General features: G+C 47.1%; 7 protein-coding genes across 7 annotated transcripts; 5 read left to right on the forward strand and 2 right to left on the reverse strand.

Moving 5' to 3' along the window:
* Positions 1-241: 241 nt before the first annotated feature.
* I302_104409 (uncharacterized protein) lies at positions 242-1,866 on the forward strand (the record flags this gene model as incomplete). The annotated part of the gene is made up of 3 exons (XM_019189769.1): positions 242-422; positions 475-1,750; positions 1,824-1,866. 3 exons carry the CDS (start codon positions 242-244, stop codon positions 1,864-1,866), a joined length of 1,500 nt encoding a protein of 499 aa, XP_019049331.1.
* A 1,257-nt stretch (positions 1,867-3,123) lies between these two features.
* I302_104410 (uncharacterized protein) lies at positions 3,124-4,629 on the forward strand (the record flags this gene model as incomplete). Its single annotated transcript, XM_019189770.1, has 5 exons — positions 3,124-3,168; positions 3,231-3,342; positions 3,407-4,176; positions 4,280-4,522; positions 4,591-4,629. 5 exons carry the CDS (start codon positions 3,124-3,126, stop codon positions 4,627-4,629), a joined length of 1,209 nt encoding a protein of 402 aa, XP_019049332.1.
* Positions 4,630-5,284: 655 nt separating this feature from the next.
* On the forward strand, positions 5,285-6,877 carry I302_104411 (uncharacterized protein; the record flags this gene model as incomplete). The annotated part of the gene is made up of 7 exons (XM_019189771.1): positions 5,285-5,404; positions 5,497-5,605; positions 5,708-5,856; positions 5,975-6,098; positions 6,185-6,344; positions 6,424-6,546; positions 6,631-6,877. 7 exons carry the CDS (start codon positions 5,285-5,287, stop codon positions 6,875-6,877), a joined length of 1,032 nt encoding a protein of 343 aa, XP_019049333.1.
* Positions 6,878-7,007: 130 nt separating this feature from the next.
* I302_104412 (uncharacterized protein) lies at positions 7,008-7,848 on the reverse strand (the record flags this gene model as incomplete). Its single annotated transcript, XM_019189772.1, has 2 exons — positions 7,008-7,598; positions 7,669-7,848. The coding sequence occupies 2 exons, from the start codon at positions 7,846-7,848 to the stop codon at positions 7,008-7,010; spliced, it is 771 nt and encodes a 256-aa protein (XP_019049334.1).
* Positions 7,849-8,841: 993 nt separating this feature from the next.
* Positions 8,842-13,059, reverse strand: I302_104413 (uncharacterized protein; the record flags this gene model as incomplete). Its single annotated transcript, XM_019189773.1, has 12 exons — positions 8,842-8,871; positions 8,967-9,227; positions 9,332-9,520; positions 9,595-9,973; positions 10,043-10,341; positions 10,408-10,907; positions 10,968-11,100; positions 11,187-11,452; positions 11,514-12,077; positions 12,169-12,435; positions 12,504-12,960; positions 13,057-13,059. 12 exons carry the CDS (start codon positions 13,057-13,059, stop codon positions 8,842-8,844), a joined length of 3,348 nt encoding a protein of 1,115 aa, XP_019049335.1.
* A 1,291-nt stretch (positions 13,060-14,350) lies between these two features.
* I302_104414 (uncharacterized protein) lies at positions 14,351-15,046 on the forward strand (the record flags this gene model as incomplete). Its single annotated transcript, XM_019189774.1, has 1 exon — positions 14,351-15,046. The coding sequence occupies one exon, from the start codon at positions 14,351-14,353 to the stop codon at positions 15,044-15,046; it is 696 nt and encodes a 231-aa protein (XP_019049336.1).
* Positions 15,047-16,461: 1,415 nt separating this feature from the next.
* On the forward strand, positions 16,462-17,931 carry I302_104415 (uncharacterized protein; the record flags this gene model as incomplete). The annotated part of the gene is made up of 2 exons (XM_019189775.1): positions 16,462-16,777; positions 16,859-17,931. The coding sequence occupies 2 exons, from the start codon at positions 16,462-16,464 to the stop codon at positions 17,929-17,931; spliced, it is 1,389 nt and encodes a 462-aa protein (XP_019049337.1).
* Positions 17,932-18,028: the final 97 nt, after the last annotated feature.

Raw genomic sequence — 18,028 nt, forward strand, 5'->3', positions numbered from 1 at the left:
CAATTACTCCACGAACAACATCTCATCATCATCATCGTCATCTATGATCATCTTACAGACATCGGGAATTATATTGCCTTTACTTAAAGTCAGATCCTCATTTACAATATCAGAAAGTGATCACACCATACCTCGTCTTACATATTCAGTCATACTTTACAAATAAGACAGGGACTTGATCATGCCCCTTGAAGGTTTGTCGGTCCTGCTTTTTTACACTGATGATCAACTGAAGTGAGATATGGACCTAGTCACCCCTCCACCATTCGCCGCCAGCCAGAGACTCCCGTATACCCCCGCATTCGCAAGAAACGATGTTCAAGGTGGCCCTGGCTCGGGCGCAAGCTCTATAGGAGGTGCTGGTGGTCCGGCGTCGGCTGCGGCAGCAGCTATCATACCTCCTGCTCCAGGTGGGATCGCAGGTGAGTACTCATCCCTTAGATACACACTTGGGCTGATGGCCCATCTGACCAGACCCGCACCGAGCCATACCTGCACTAGCAGAAGCAGGATATACCGCGCCCACCCTCCGTCCCGCAGCTATATCCATCGACCCTCGTATGGGTGGCGCATCAGTGTATGGTGGTGGCTCAGTGTATGGGGGAGGATCAATGTACGGCGGCGGCGCATCATTAGCGAGGGGACCACCGTCTAGTGCTTCGTACGGGTATGAACCGCCCACTCATCATCATCATCATGTTCGTTCGCCACTCTCTGTAGTCCACAGCGATGGGTGGCAAGCCAACTCGAACTCCCTTCCTGCACCCAGACGGGGTCCGCCCTTACAACCCGAATCTACCATCGCCCCAAGGCACCATCATCGACGCCACGCAGAGAGAGAGGATATCGACGACGGCAAGAGCGATGCGAGTTACTATGCTATGCCTAAAAGTCATCATGGTCGACCTCGATCTAGATCAGGTTCAGTAAGCTCTATATCCGACGCATCGAGTCCTAGGGAATTACAACAACAGGTACCATTACAAGGGATTCACAGATCAAAGTCTATCAATGGTCATAATCGATCACCATCCCTCCCCCCAGCTTTGGGTCATTTACACTCACCCATCTCCCCTTCCCCTCTTGCGGGCGGTGCTGGTGGACTACCCAACTCGATTGGTAAATCGCCGTTATCCCCGGCGGACCCAGAATTGATTCGAAGACATCGAAGTTCGCCCGGTCCAGCAGAGGAAGAACGCAGACCCAGAATGCATTCCTTCACACCGCATAATCTGGATGTCGAAGAGCCCAAACCCAGAGAGAGGAGACATTCAGCATTGGCCAATGAAATTGAGAGACCACAATTGAAGAGACAGACTTCGGGTCAATTGCACAGTCACGGACAAGGTCATGGTCATGGACATGGTCATCATAGACATAGGTCAGGCTCACATCTACCTGTACCCCCTCCATCGGACTATTCTTACTCCTCCTCCTATGGGGGCAGAGCACCCTCCCCTCCTCCAGGAGGTGCGCTGGGCCTTCATCTCCATCCTGATACTGGATCTAACGGGGGAGGTGGGAGAAGAAGAGCAAATTCGATGCAAGGTTTTGATAGGGAAAGACCATATCAGTTCCAGGCTTATCAAACTCCCAGTGTGGTCGGTCCGGGCAATGCCAATGTCTATGATGATGGAGCGAGTCTGATCTCGGAGTCGAAAATGACTTTCATGGATGGGAGTGTAGCTGGGAGGACTAGTCAGTATGGGTTGCCGAAGTACCCTCATCAGCCTAAGATGGATTATAGGAGGTGGGTACACTTTGGGTCTCCGTCCAAGTTCTCATCACGTAGAGTCGCTGATGGTTCTACTGTCTGACTTTAGGTTCTGCGTTCAGAGAGGGAACGCCGATGTTTTCTTGGATTAGCTATTATGGTGTTTCGTCTTTACACCCTCTTCATCTAAGTTCATCTTTATGTGATGAATCGCTTCGAAATGCTCTTACTGGATCCAACCTTTTCTTTTCTTTTGCCTTCAGTCTGTGTACTAGTAATAACATAGATGGGTTGTTTGGAGTAATACGCGTACATGAATATAGTAATACCGTGTAGAATACGTTTAAAATCATGCATCGTCCATACGCTGCACACGTCTCAAACATCCACTTGCAACACCCTAAACGTGCGTGCGGAACGAGTGCGACTGCGTTGTAATCGGGATTAGGAGGCGGTTTGTATGGTATGCCAGTGATTTGTAATGTAAATTGTAGCTACCCGATTACGAATTCGTAATGCCGGATAAGTAGTGTGCCGTATGGTGAGTCAGCTTGCTGTCTCCATTTTTCGCTGAATGGGTTTTTTTCTCTTTTGTCCTAGTCCACTTTCACCTGGTCACTCCTTTCCATCTCTTCTTCTCTTTTCTTCTTCTCCCTCTCATATCTACCTCATCACCACTTTTCACGTTCACTCTCGTGTCATCACTCTGCATTTCAACTCAGCCATTATCAGCTGAATCCAGCTCAATCATCTACATTCTCATACATAAGATTAATCCCGACCAAACGGTCTATACGTCAAGATCACGCTCATAATTCCGATCGTCGCTATCACCGCACAGAATTGGAAGGATAGAGGTCCGCCGAATTTACCATTGAAAGATCAAGAGGGCAAGGTGAGTGCCCGTTCTCTGTCTTCACTTCTCAGGAACATGGGGATACATTCTGCAAATGCGTGTATGTTCAGGTGTGGTGCGATTTAGCCGAGATGAATGGGCAGGAGCAGGAAAGATCGACGTTGATTTGCATGCGATGAGATGTTAAGATGGGCTGGAATTGTAGCTGACGTTGTGACTGTTTGCCCATCGCCACTCATTGTTCTTCCTCCTTTTCTTGCAACCTCCAACTGCACGCCAATCCAATCCCACCTAACCCTAATCATCGTGATCGATTCAATCATTCGTACTCACCATCACCCGTATCACAGTTAAACAAAGAGTTCATGCTTTCCTCCGTCAAAATCACCACTAGTAGAAATCAACATCGTTGTTATAAACATATAGCCTCGCATACCCGTTAAACAGTGAGTGCAGATTGCCACCTAGCTCTTCAGACGATTATTGGTCGACACAATTCTTGAGAGACATAACTAATCAATGATCCCGCTTAGAAGGAATAAATCTGCCCAACATGGCTATGGTCAATATCAGACGAGATGTCGAAGACAAGTTCTATGTGAGTTACGCTACTTCACGAATTCAGCCCGCCCATAAGCTAATCACTGTCGCCTGAACTAGCGATACAAAATGCCTCTTCTCCAAATCAAGGTCGAAGGTCGAGGAAACGGTATCAAGACTGTTGTACCTAACATGGAAGACATTGCAAGGGCTTTGAACAGACCTCCAACCTGTGAGTGTATCCGCAAGATCCACGAATCTGCCCCTCCAAGCTGACAGTCCCACCTATCCACCAGACCCTACCAAATACTTCGGTTGTGAGCTCGGTGCCCAAACTTCCATGGCCAACGATCGATACATTGTCAACGGAGCTCACACTGCCGACCGACTCCGAGAACTGCTCGACTCCTTCATCGAGCAATTCGTCCTCTGCCCTTCGTGTAAGAACCCCGAAACTGAGCTCGTCATTACTGGTAAATCAGGACATGAGGATATGCACCGAGACTGCAAAGCTTGCGGTAGACAAAACGGAGTCAATATGAGACACAAGCTGGTCGCTTACATTCTCAAGAACCCAGTCAAGAAGAAAGAGAAGGGAAAGAAAGGAAAGAAAGGAGGTATGACTGCTGAAGCCAACGTCGGAGGACCTATGGTATTTGAAAAGGGTGCAGAAGATGGATCGGGTGAAGATGAAGATGCTAGTCCTTCTGGTACTCCCGCTCCAGGCGATCAAGGTGTTCCAACCACCGGAACAGACATCGATGATGTCCTTGGTCGATCTGACCCCGTTCTTGGTAATCCCGACGAAGCTGAGGAAGTCTCCAAGAAACTCGCCAAAACCGATCTCAACGGTGACGACGACGAAGACGAAGATGCTGATTCACCTTACGCCCTTCTTGGCGGCTGGTTAGAGGACAACAAGGATGCTAGCGATGCCGATATCATCGAAAAGATCAAGGAATACGGTATCGCCGGTAAATACAAGGTCTTGGTGGAGATTGGACACCACTTGTTCTCTGATGAGGTTGCTAAGGAGATTACCAAGCGAATTCCTCTTATCCAAGCTGTATGTTTACAATCCCTATCTTGATATCCCTTTGCCACTTTACTCTCTATCAATTCCCGACTTGTTTGCAAACGGACGAACTGTGCTGAGTCCTCTGATCTAGCTCGTTACATCCGAGAAACATCAAAAAGGTCTTCTCGGAGGTCTCGAAAGACTCCTCGCCCTCTCACCCAACTCTGACGCACTTCTCGCGGCCGGAACCACCTCCAAGGTTCTCATGGAGCTATACCAAGCTGATATCCTCGATGAGGAGTTTGTCAAGAATTGGGGTACCCACGTTAGCAAGAAGTACGTTGACAAGGAGAAGAGTAAGAAGGTCAGGAAGAGCGCGGACGCGTTCCTCAAGGTGAGTCCGCCCTGTACTGAATCAAATGAGCTGTTGTTTGATTGCTGATATCATGGATTTTGTCGTAGTGGCTCGATGAAGCTGATGATGAGTCCGAGTCTGAGTAGAAAGATGTTGAAATATTGGTTCTGAAGGGCCGATAGTCTGTCAACTCTGCGCCTACGCAAAGCCTTTGTATTCTTTTTCTGGATTATCTCGCGCATTCACGTATGTTTTGATTCCATATGCAAGACTGTACATATGACCCGAGGAAGAATGGTTTAGCAGAAGGTGTCCCTAAGGATCCCAACTATACGCATATGAGATTATCAGCACGGAGGTCAAAATGAGGTACAGCACCGCATTGCAGAGGTCACCGCCCGAGGTGCAGATGCCCGAAGGTCACCCCGTCACGGAGAATAATTCGTGACCCGAAAGGATACTATGCCATCTCTTTCACTCGAACAATTGCCAGTACAGTAGTTTGAGCCCCTTCTCTTTTTTCGTCCTTCGCATTTGACCAGAAGGGGTTAAATGTACACGGAGACGGAGATGGGGTCGTTTCACCTGAGCAAGATTAAATGCACTAGTGTAAATTGATCAGGTAGATTTAGGAGGTCGTTGTACCATAAATAAGATTTTCAAAACCTAAGAAGGATGTGATGCTTATTCTCACTAAACGACGTTGTTCTTCCACCGTCCTCAAGGTTGCAGTTGTATTGCAAAAGAGAGGAAGTAGTTTTCTGACATTTATTGATCAGTTTATCACGGTCTTCAAGCACGATGTTCCGACCATCATCATCTCCCACGACGAGACTGATGTGCATCCTTCTGGGAACCTTGGGGCTCGTACATTCTGTAAAGGCCAAGGCAAAGGACGATTGCGATGCCATTGATCCGTTCGTGAGTGACATGCCTGGTTTCAAATAATGATACAGTATACATAAATTCGGAAAGATTTTGGGATGGACTGATAGTGATGTTACACGATTCAGCTTGACCCAAAGAACGATCCGTGTAATCCGTTTAGATACATTCCGGATAAAGCTGGGAATATAGTCGTTGCTGAGTTTTTCACTCATTCTGCGTTTTTCTTGCTGCTCTGTGAGTATTCCGGCCCACTGTCATACTCCAAGATTGATTTTCTCCGAACTGTGCATACCTTAAACACAGTTGTCCGCCGCATATTGATTGGAGATATTACAGGCTACATACATAGACCCATCAGATGGTTTCTTGTCCTCCTCATTGGAGCTGCAACGCATGCTATAGGATTATGGTTCAGATTGGGTATAAGGGCATTACCCCATTCACTAGGGTTCATTATTATCGAAGAGATCTTGGTGGTACTCAGTGTGAGTTTGCAACGATGATCCTGTTTTAGGGATCTCCCATACACGTCGCACAATGTTCTGCTGCAGCTGGTCGATGTATATATGTATATGCTGATATTGACACCCCGCGGTGTATCAGCCCTGCGCATACTTGGCAGCACTGTACATCCTCCTCGGCCGAATCACCCAGCATCTCGATGGAGCCAAGTACCTGCGTCCAATCAAGCCTGAGAAGGTAGCCAAGATATTCGTTTGGTCAGATCGTAAGTTGACTCAACTTCGCTAGCAATAGCAGTGTGAAGGAGGTACTGTATATTGACATCTCGTTTTCGCCAAACTTTGCTTGTAGTCATCACTTTCCTGATCCAGGGGAACGCTTCGGGTTTGCTATCCAACAAGAACCCTACGGTGGTGAAGGCTGCGAGGTATGGGATATTGGTGGGCTTGATCCTGCAATTCATCAGTTTCATGTTTTTCTGTTATCTCGTGGTCATGTTCTTTTACCGAGTGTGAGTGAGATGGCCATGTCAATCACCACTGTCACTGGCATCACAGCTGGTTCTGATAGATGATCTGGATTTTACGTAGTCGGAAAGAAGCTCCTCAACTGTACAGATTGAGAAGATGGAAGAAATTGTATTTCGCTCTGATATTCACCTGCGTAGCCATGCTGGTGAGATCGGTATACAGGATCGCTGAGTTTGCTCAAGAGTAGGTTCAATTCCATCTTACAAACACTTCCTTGCACCAGAGGCTGTAAGGTAATCTGACAGTTGTTGACTGTACTGTACATAGCCAGCCTGGGTACTTGTACACACACGAGATATTCTTCTTCACCCTCGACTGCTTACCCATGGGGCTGACCATATCTACCTATGTAATTTTCTGGCCTGGGAGGTACTTGACGGACGATACCAAGGTGACACCGTCGATTCTAGATGGGGTAGCGGTGGATAATACAGTCATGCTGAGTAGTCTGGGCGAGGATGGTAGGACACGAATGGAATCGGGATCAGAGGAAGAAGGGAGAGCGCGGAGATAGTCTTGTCATAGGATCTCTATTTACAGCATACATGGATGTCTACTATATACACGACCGACACTCTAGAATATACAATACCCAATAAGTTACCATCTAATACAAAGACAGATTCGCTCGTTCGCGCAGGCAGCTACTCTGTCAAAACTTTCTTAACCTGTACCAAACCCACTTCACCCTCCTTCTGATCTTCCGCCACCTCCCTCAATCGCCTATAATACCCGCACCCCACCGTATCTCTCAGCATATCTTCGTTCCTGTCCAGCCACTTCGGAGAAGGTGTGGCGATCCTCGTAGGCGGTAAAACCTCGGGACCTACGTCTTGCCTCCAATTATCGATAGAAGATACCCTCTCTTTCGTTTCTTCCTCCTCGTCAGTTCGGGTGGAGAGATCTTCGGAAGTACCTGAACATCTTCCCATCGAGCTCGACACGGGAGTGAGAGACAATGACAAAGCGTTCGAGGAAGGTAACAAGCATTGAAAGAATGAGATCAAGTCTCTCAAAGGCGGGATCGAATAGGTTGACTCGGTTATATGGGTATAGCTTGGCGTGAGGACAGTAGAGAAGGCTGATAATCGCATATGACCCTTTGGAGCGCGAGTGATAGATAGGAGGGACAGGGGAAGTTGGATGATATGATGAGGTGTGGTGGGAGAAATCAAATTGAGGAGTAGGTTATGGTGATCGTGTCCGTGATTGGACTGAAGAAAAGGTTGGTGTCGCTGTTTTCGATCGATGAGCTTTGGAATGGGAGCGGACCGGGACGAGATGAAATGAGATGGTACAACTCACAGCGACATCATCTTGCTTGATCTCTCTGAACCCCCAATCTCGCTTCAGCTGATTTCCTATAGCCTGGATATAATGGGAGGAAGCAAGGTATGCTTCCTGGTAGAATGTCGGCTCTCGGATGAGATTATGCGGCTTGCTGCGCTTGGACAGTGATTTTGAGGGAACGAGCGGGATAGGCATGTTGCGGTGCTTGAGTGGGTCTCACACGTGGATGACTGAAAATGAGGATGACTTTTGTCTCTTGAGTGGAAGAGGTTTGAGATGTCTGCGGAAAAGAGAAAGAGGAAGACGGAAGACTTTATAGTATCCATCGACCAAATCCCGATTGGTCGCCCTCATTTCGAAGCTCTACCTCAAAACATGAGGCATTGAAGCTATAGGCCATTGACAAATTTTCATATCTACGTTGACACCCATCAAACAAGCCAAGATCAAGGGTCTCGCCACCATCAAGCTTCTCAAGGCTTTTACCCTTTTACCCTCCAACTTACACACAGTGCGGCAATGGTCGTCCCTTTCTCTGGCTGTGTACTGACTATCAGCTCCTTAGAGCCGATTGATGTCAGCAATCATTAGTGGTATTATGAAGTGATGGACGCCCAAATCTCAATATCTTTGACCGAAAAAGTCTTATCTACCCCACTTTCTTTAGGAGAATGCAATGCAATTGCCGCTGATGAAGTGTCGCAAAGGGAGTCGAACATGAATCAAGGAACACATGCTAGTGGACTACCCTCCTTTGGTCATCAAGGCGAATCGAAGTGGGATCCATCTCCTTCAGATTTCGGTAAAATTGTTTGTGTGGTTTTACGTGTTTGACGGACAATCATGGGATTAATCGGATTTGTACTGTGACTTGTGAACAGCATCTGCATCGACGAACATATATACATTTTTCATATCGTATTTCGAAAGAACAAAGACACAAAAAAGAAAGAAAGGGTTAATTAAACTTCAAATGTATAATCGTACTTTGTATGTGAGAAGTAGCGAACCAACTATCCTATTGTTCAAAAATCAAGTATCATGACTTCCTCGTTCGTTATTCATCGTTACTATTTCATTTACGTCCCCTCTCTATCTTTCATATCCTCTATACAATTCTAACAGCTACAACTTCTAAATCTCTTCTTCCTCGTCTCGTAATCAGGTTACATCTGGACATGGGAATTATTACGCTTGCGCAGCAGCCCAAGGTGCGATCTGCAAAGAAGAAAACATCATCAGCGACAGGAAGTTGGGATAGGCGCAAGTTCTGGATAAGCCGAATAAGGGATACTCCGGAATCACCAACTCACCCATGAGAACCCAGCGAACTCTTGTTGGTCCTGCGCGCTCAATTGGGTATGCACGGGCGTCAAAGTAGGTTGTTCCCTCGTGAATTCTTGGTCGAAGTTACTCGTATCAGTGGCATTACCAATAGTAGGGAAGTAAGGTGGTGGGATCCTCTTGTGATAGACGTCATCGAAATTGACATCTTTGAAGAACAGGTGTCGCTTGATGTCGTCCGCATCGGCTTCTCCAGCTCCTAATCGACGTGTTGGATCTCTTGTAAGGAGCTGAACAAGGTGTAATGACCGTCAGTTTTGGTCCCGATTATATCACTTTGCAAACCGTGTAATGAAATAGGCATGATAATGCGATGAGAAGGAGATACACTCACTCGTTGCAATAACGAAACAGCATCTCTAGGCATCGTGATGGGATACAAAGGTTCATCTTCCAAGATAGCATCAAAGATCTCATCTTCATCATCACCTCTGAAAGGTGATTGACCAAGTAACATCTCGTAAGTCAAGACACCGAAGGCCCACCAATCGACTGCTCGACCGTATCTCTGTTCGAGAAGGATCTGTAAGGGAATCGGTAAAAGTCAGCTTCTACCACCTACTGTACATAGTTATACCTGTTCAATCGGTGACTCACCTCAGGAGCCATGAATTCCGGAGTACCACAGAAAGTACTAGTAGTCTTCCCATACCACATCTCTTCCTTACACAAACCATAATCCGCTACTTTGACATGTCCATCCAGCGTCAAAAGGATATTATCCAATTTAAGATCTCTATAAATGATACCCTTGGAGTGGAAATATTGCAATGCCAATAACACTTCACAGGCGTAGAATTTAGCTTGACGTAAAGTGAATTGTTTCTTCTGGATGTGCAACATCAAATCTCCGCCTGAGACATATTCCATGACGAAGTAGACTCGAGTCTCGGTTTGGAAACATGAATGTAACCCTAGCAAGAATGGGTGTCGTTCTTGTGCTGCTGCAAGGAATACTCTCTTTTCGGATTGTGTGCTAATGAAAACATGATCAGTTTAGCTTAAATCGCCTACGGTAATTTATTCCCTTTGGATTATTACTCACCTCTCTACCTCGTCATTCTCGATTATAAACTCCTTCTTCAACACCTTGATTGCATACAGATTGCTCGATGTCTTCTCCTCAGCCAACATGACTTTACCGAAGTTACCCTTACCCAACACAGCAAGGAAATTAAAGTCGTCCAAACCAACTTTTCGGGCTCTAGCAAGTTGCTGCTGAGATGGTCGAGATACCATCTTCTGCTGTGGAGCTTGAGGCTGTAACTGAGCTTGGGGAGGAGCGGGCGACGGGGCATATGAGCGTGGTGGTTCAGGTTTAGGTGGGGCTTGCACAGCTGGCATCTACATGAGGGAATACGCATCAGCTGCTGGCATTTCTCGCAAAGCCTACTGCATAACAAGACTCACCTGTGCATAACCTTCCTGAGGTCGTTGGTCGCCGTAGCTCATTCGCTGCTGTGGTTGAGGTGAGGGAGCCTGAGGCATAGGCCTTCCACCTGAGGGTCTGAGATTGTCGTAACCAGCTTGTGGGGTATAAGGCTGTTGTTGAGCAGGTGTCTGAGGTTGTTGTGGAGGAGCAGGAGATGGTTGCTGAGCTTGTTGAGGTGGAGGTCCGTATCTAGGGTCGTAACCGCCTGGAGGAGGTCTAGCCGGAGCAGGAGCTTGTACAGGAGGCTGTTGTGGTATCGGCGGTAGCTGGGGTGCTCCAATTCGCTCCTGAGTATGGTATGAGGGAAGGGTAGATACGGAAGAAGCCGAGGAAGAGGCTGAAGGAGCAGGTTTCTTGTGGACTTGAGTGGTCTTGATATCTCTTAGGTTCTTCAATAGGATGTTGGCCATTTCCATTGTCATACCGCAGAAATCGGGAACAAGGTGTGAACAGGTTTGATGGCAGGTGAGCGAACATTCTATGGAAGAAGTCCAGTCAGCCAGCATTCATACCCAATTTTTCGAGTGTGAACACATACCTGAACATTTGACGGAGTTCTTTCGACCGAATGGCAACATGTAACCGCAATGGCAACACCAGTTGGCAGTGATGTTGGTGTATGGAGTGAATCGATGAGGTATACGGTGATTGATCTTCTCCTCGTCTCCCTCCTGTTATAAAGCAAATGTCAATCAGCATCTTGCTTATCTGTATAAGAAAATCATTATCCAAAGGCGGAAACACATGAACCACTCACTCCATCGGCATGGGATTTGCTGATACACTTGGTGACCACTTTTGGGTAACACTTCTTGTGACAAGCGTACCGACAATCCTCACATTGATATCCTTCTCCGGTAAGCAAGAATTCTTGACACAAAGCACACATGATAGGTTGGTAGAATTGTCTTTGGACGAATTTGTGTCCGTTCATCTCGTATACATCGCCCTTTCTCTTTCTGACGGCACCAGCTCGCCCAAGAGCTTCGTAGGGTCTTCGTTGGCCACCGGCATTGTCCTTGACTATATTAGGTATATCCATCAGAAAGTCCTTGGTAAAAGCAAAGATCGGATCCCGACTCACCGAAGTCCAGTTTCAAGGAAATAGCTCCAGCAGGCTCCACCGACCACCACCCTTCGATACCCTCCGGTACTTTACCATCCGCTCCAGGAGGTCTACCTCTAATCGTACCAGCACTGTGCAAAGTGACGGAATCAGGTGCAGCACCAGACCTTGGACCGAGAGTAGCAGCGGCAGCAGCAGTGACCCATCCAGCACCTTGTGTTTCAAGTCCGACTTTTTGTCTTCTCAAGGCTTCTAACAAATCGCTAACGGTGAACCACATCATCCCTATGGGTGCCGAATCACCAGGAGCGACAGAGTCGTATATCGTCACTTCGACTTCATTGGCTTTATCGACGTAGATCTCGAAGTCTTCGTGCCATTTATCAACTCTTGATGGATGTGATACAGCTCGTTCATTTCCTTCTATCTTGATCACTACGGTCGTTTCATTGTATACTTTGGAAGATTTGCGTGGTAGTGGTCGATGGTTTAGGTCTCGGGCTGATCTGAGGGAAACAACTAGTTTACCGGAAATGGGTTTACGCAGGGCATCTTTACGTTTCATCCCGTCGGGTAGTAAATCTAAGTTTGAAGGGTAATTCAGCTGCATAATCTCCCTACGGTATACCCGAGCCAAGAAATCGATCAGTATTGGATAGAACGATAAACTCACCTTCATCATCCTCCACGGCTCCACCGAACTTGGCCAGAGTCTCGTATCTTCTCTTCGCTTTCCTCAACAACTGGATTTTCCCATCACTTTCCACTCTCTTGGCATCCGTCTCCCCGCGTAATCTCTTATCACCTTCGATCCGATAAGCTTGAGCCATCTTCTCGATACCCAACTTGTATTGTTCTTCTACTTGAAGTTTGAATTGAAGTTGATTCAGCATTCTTGTGATCTTAGCGCCAGTCAAAGGAGCGTCATATCTTTGGAGATCTAGGGAAATGAAACGAAACGCACGTCAGCAATTCCTCCCACGCATGAGGTAGAAAACCTCCACATACCTAGCTGTGAGTAATTCTTTTGCTCAGGTCTTCTCACCTCCGGTTGATCAGCTCCAGGAGGAGGAGGAGGTAGCGGTCTATCTCTATCTACATTATAGCCCTTTTGACTTGGACTAGGACTAACAGGTGGTCCACCCCCATATCCACTGTTCGTTGAACCAGATAGTGAGGGGTTCATCCGGTGTCCACTGGGTCTTGAGCCCTCACCAGGTCTCATAGGACTAGCGGATCCACTTCCACCTGAACCCATTTGCAATTTTGCTAGTTCATCTTCTAAGAATTTGATTGACGCTTGTGCTGATCTGACTTCATTTTGCGCTTGCTGAATTACCGCTTCGTTCTTTGATGAAGCTTCTACCGCCCTCATCACTGCTTTGGCACCCTCCAAATTCCTCTTCTCCGACTGGATAGTCGATAGAAGAGTATTGATCTTTGGATCGGTCGTCGGTGGGGGAGGCTATTGCATGGGAATGAGGTCATAGTCAACACGGGAAGAATACTGAGTGACGAGGAGCTGTGATTGTGAGAAATGAGAACGGGGAGGATTACATACCATTTTGAAGGATGGCGAGGTCGATGGGTTTGGCGGAAGTGAGACGGTGCAACGATGTAATTATATTATTGGTTTGATCAATCGTATCTTGCTGCGTGTCGTTGTTGATGGTAAGCTGATGTCGACGTTAATTTTTCGTTGTTCTAAGCCGGGAACACCGAGAAGCGAGTAGTGAGATCGGCTGATGATGCAATGAGCGAGTAGCAAATGCTCTCTATGCATATGCTGATGGTTGTGCTTGTTTGTGTGGTTGATGTCGAGTGTATATGATATGTAGTAAGATATAGGTGATGGTGACAAAGACAGCTTTACAAGGTAAAGAACAGCACGCGTCTAGTTACTATGCTGTGTGACATAGTCATAGTAGTAGTATAATAACGTAACGGGGTAATATCAGGATTCAATCTATACTCCGTGTGTGGCACCTCTTTCTTGGCACAGCCCCGAACCCGAATACTCTGTATCACGGCAAAATCCCTGATACAGTATCATTCACTCTCACAGCGGAAGCACGGCATGGGTCCTGCATCCATTGATCCCAAAATGCATTTCCCCCATCTACGGCCATCGAATGGAAAAAGTTCCGCATCCCGTTAGCTCTGCGCAGACAAAGCTCCATATCGCTCGATTAGTACCAAGATGGGGGACCACTTGGGAATCCCGAGTGCTGTAGTTTTTGCTACATAAGATTTCTGGAGACTCGCACAGAGCTTCTGTATAGGAATCTCCTGTCAATAGTAAGAGGTTACTTCTTCGGTCAAGACGATTTTCTCCGACAACAAACCATTGGACAGGGATGTCTCGCTAGATGTGAAACGTCGCCATGTTGGACTGCTGTTATTTTGCCGGTCGAACTGGCGCTTCCAAGGGTTTCGAAAAAAGATATTCATCGTGTGTCGTATGCTGTTCCGTGCTGAGGTCATGCCAGCGTACATCGACTCACTGTGATGTGTTTTAGCAACCTAGAAAGTTGATCAATGGATCTGATAGAATGACGTCTCGTAAAGGAGATCACTTCGGTCACAGTGAGCTTGACTGATCAGAAGCCTGCTGGTAAGGCGGTGAGCGGTCATAAAGGATCGCATTTTGGCGCACAATCAAACAGGCTTCGCCACTCCTTCACACGACTCATTCTTATCATTTCATCTCAAGCTAGTTTAGAGTCAGAGTCAAGACTGCCTGTTTGGCTCCTTGAATACTTCATCGAACTCCACCGACATCCACTGTAGCGCTGACACTCTTCCATCATCATACCCCTACTTTTCGACCGATCAGGATACACAGCCCGAACGATATGTCGGACTCAGAATGGGATGCAAGGCATGTGATCTCCTACCACGCTGAACTTGTTGATGTCAATGGAAAAAAATCAATCAAGACTACATTCAGGATCGACCCCGCTTCGGATGCTTCGTGCGAAATTTTCGACACCGTTGGGATCCGGGAAGAACGAATGAAGCTGGCGGAACTGTATTCCGAGGCTTTGGAGCTGGCGGCGTCCTCTAGAAGCACCCAATGGATCCAAGAATATGATGTTCAGTCCATCAACGATGCAGACTTGACCGTGATCATGAAGGAGTGGAATCATAGCTTGAATAACATCACGGGAACACTTTGCAGTGGGAATGGACATGTCAAAATCTGCAACACGAAAGGCTCTACTATCAAACCAGGATCGTCTGTCGATAGGATTGAATCGGCTTCCCAAAACGAGGGGGCTGTCGGGGAAAAGACATTTCAATTTTTTGGGAAAAGGGTGGACTACGGGACTATCTATGAGTGGCGAGAGAAGGGACTGAAAGTCATGAAGCAAACGAGAAAGGAGTTCGACTGGGAACATTCTAAAGATGTTGCTGATTGCATGCTATACAATCCGAGTATCCCTCAAGAAAAGCGTGCCCCTTACCTAGCAGCAATGACGATCGAAGCAGCCTATGACAGTATCAGTGGAATGGGATTCCCGCTAGGACGGCATCTTCTCTACGCATAATTGTCGTTAAGTTGCAACTTCTGTAGTGCTGTTGTTTCTGACCACAGCTTATAATCAAGAGTTACTGTAAACATCCCTCTTGTCAAGAGAGCTCGATGCAAGGAATTTGAGTATGCGAAACTCGTCGGAACGGAGGGCGTAGATACCAATTTTTCAAGTAGACATCATTTCGAGCCTACATAGCTGCCACACGCGTATGATTAGAAGGCCAGCAGATTTATGATGTGATCACGAGTCATCGTATGAAGGGCCCAGACCGTCTTCAAGCACTGACCTGACACAGGGTCTCACCTTTGTCACGCTCTCGAAGACCATGTCTCTGAGTGGCCGACCTTCTAGTATCCTTTGACATGTTAGTGCCATGGTTATGCGGTGGTCTCTGTGCGAGCTGTCAATCATTGTTCCTGTATCATGGGACATACAAGTGATTACTTCATGTGCTCAGTCAGTTGATATTGCAAGCACAGCACGAAATTTTATCCTTATTCCCACACGCACGATATGTCCAAATCACCTTCGCAGGAACCATTTACTTTGCTGATCACCAACTTCATTCAACATAACGTGGCTCACTATGAAACAGATCACACCCCGAGATAGATCATTTGGTGCTGACTCTTCATACATCGAAAAATCAGTCAGCGTGTTTAGCCGCCATGCATCCAAGATGCAGTTCATTTGTTCTCATAGTCCATACAAGTGCACAAAACTCCGTGGGGGCGTTTGGAAAGCGATGATGCACCCTGTGCAGACCGTTGAAAATTCCACAAATCTCACCGTAGACAGCCTGATCTGTTAACGGGAGTGATCTATTTCATGATGAGTCACACTTTTAAATTTTTTCTTTGTTGGGGTCTGTGTAAATGTCAAACTACCTAAGCTATTCATATGTGTTATCGTCGTCATGGTGACCATGTACAAATATAAATCTCCAAATCCATTGTAATGATGCAGGACACCAGCAAGATCGTGAGCATGGAATGCCCTGTGGAATGGAATACTTCATGACAGATCGATGAGATCTGAACCCACGACGACGATGTTGTGGAACGACCACGTGAGCTCTGAGCGAAGGGGCCAGCCACAAGACTACGTCATGGGTGCTCGTGACGAAGGCATGTGCTTCTCCATGATCCGTCCTGGTGTGGTCAAGGTCCGAGCCTCGGGTCCAGACCCAGAGTGACAAATGTTGAGGGTTGTCGCAATCAAAGGAGAATTGGAAGGCGTTTCACGTAGTCATCAAGCTTCTCAGGCTTCTGTTGCGATCAGTTTAGCACTTATATCGATCTGTATTTTGGCGTCGTAGGTATATAATCAGAATGCATACGGATCGCATTATCCCAAAAAATCGGAAAGACCCAATACATTCAGCGGCATCACTTCACTCTGTCACAGCCCGTGCCTCAGCTCCCGCGATGTCAGACTCAGCAAACCCCCCTTCTCAAAGTCCGGTTCTTTACTTGCGCCCATTCACCAAGACTTGCCAAACAAAAAGTGGCGAATATACCGTGGCAGGAACTCGATATGGGATTGAGCAACCACTCGATGGAGACGTCTCGAGGAGACCGCTCATGTACAAAGAATGGGAAAACAGTATAAAAGAAGCGTTTCGAGGAGGTCTAGATTTAAGTACAAGAGCCAGACGGACTTACATGGAAGACGATACCCGACCGGACTCATCGATCAACTCTGATCTACGTAAGCGTATCGAAGACTGCTGGAAAGCGGATTGTGAGTCCGTCGCGAGCAAGTTGTGCAGTGTCAAAGGCGATCCTTAGGTTGTTGGAAAGTCTCTCGTCTGGCGATCGTCAGCAGGCAATGAACAGCCAACGAACGAGATTGGAAAGTTCCGCCCCTATAATGAGGACCCAAAAAACCTTGTGAGATATCCGCAATTCTTTCCCAGATTCGGATTTGACCAGTTGAAAGGCTTCATCGACGTCTCGGAGAAAGCCGAGAGAAAAATGAGGGAAGCGATCGACGAGGAGAAGCTCATGGATATCGCCAATTGTATCGTTAACTCCACAAAGTTCACCCCAGTAGAGACCGCGGCTTTTCTAGCTAGACCGGCACTCGTCGAGGCACTTCAACGTTTCGACAAAGATACCATACCTCGCTACCCATGGCAATATTCGATGGACTTACAGCCCTCGGGATCATCGGAAGAAAAGGATAAGTTCCATGTCACCGTAGCAATAACCAATGGATCAGCTCCTTCTGCTTTCACACCCGGCCCTGAGGGTCATGATCCGTCTTCGCCTTCGTCTGAAAATGAGCGAGACATCATGACTGAGGCAAATGGCGAGACGTTGCTGAGACATGTCAACTTGGGGATGGAAACCGTTTGTGACATTTTCAGTCAGAAGGATGAAACCTTGGGCAAACCCTTGTCGAATGAGCAGAAGCTCGAGAGAATGTCGGAAGCCTTGTGCCAGGTTATGCGGAGAATATCAAGCAAAGAGGGAATGATCGATGGGCACTGCGGGGAAAGACATTTCGATTCCGAAACTCAAGGTATGACTCTCCGCCTACCCAATCGACACAACAAAGAGCTGATCAGGTCGACGGAGGAGATGGAAAGGAGCATGAAAAACGGGGACTACCTGGTCTCAAGAAGCTTTGTACTTGAACCCTCCGGAGCGCGATATGATTCGCCTAGCTGTTATGACATGTGGATCCGAGCGCAGGACTATCGGCAAAAGATCGATGATGAAGTTTCCAACGAAGAAGCGAAAGATGCAGCCCATGTAACTCTTGCTCGTGATCCCGATTTTGACGATGCGACGATCCAGAATTTTATGATTCAAGATGTCACCGCAGAATGTGAAGGAGACGAGGGTGAAAAAGAAGATGGCATCAACTGTCAAATGTGCTTCTTCCTCTAGAGAGGCAGACGACCACCATGTTCAGGAGTGATTATCAGCAATACTGATACAGTACATATGAGTAACACAGGAAGGTAGGAAGAAGTATGAACCAGTC

Source organism: Kwoniella bestiolae, chromosome 2, assembly GCF_000512585.2.
Source record: "Kwoniella bestiolae CBS 10118 chromosome 2, complete sequence".
NCBI classification, from domain to species: Eukaryota; Fungi; Basidiomycota; class Tremellomycetes; order Tremellales; family Cryptococcaceae; genus Kwoniella; species Kwoniella bestiolae.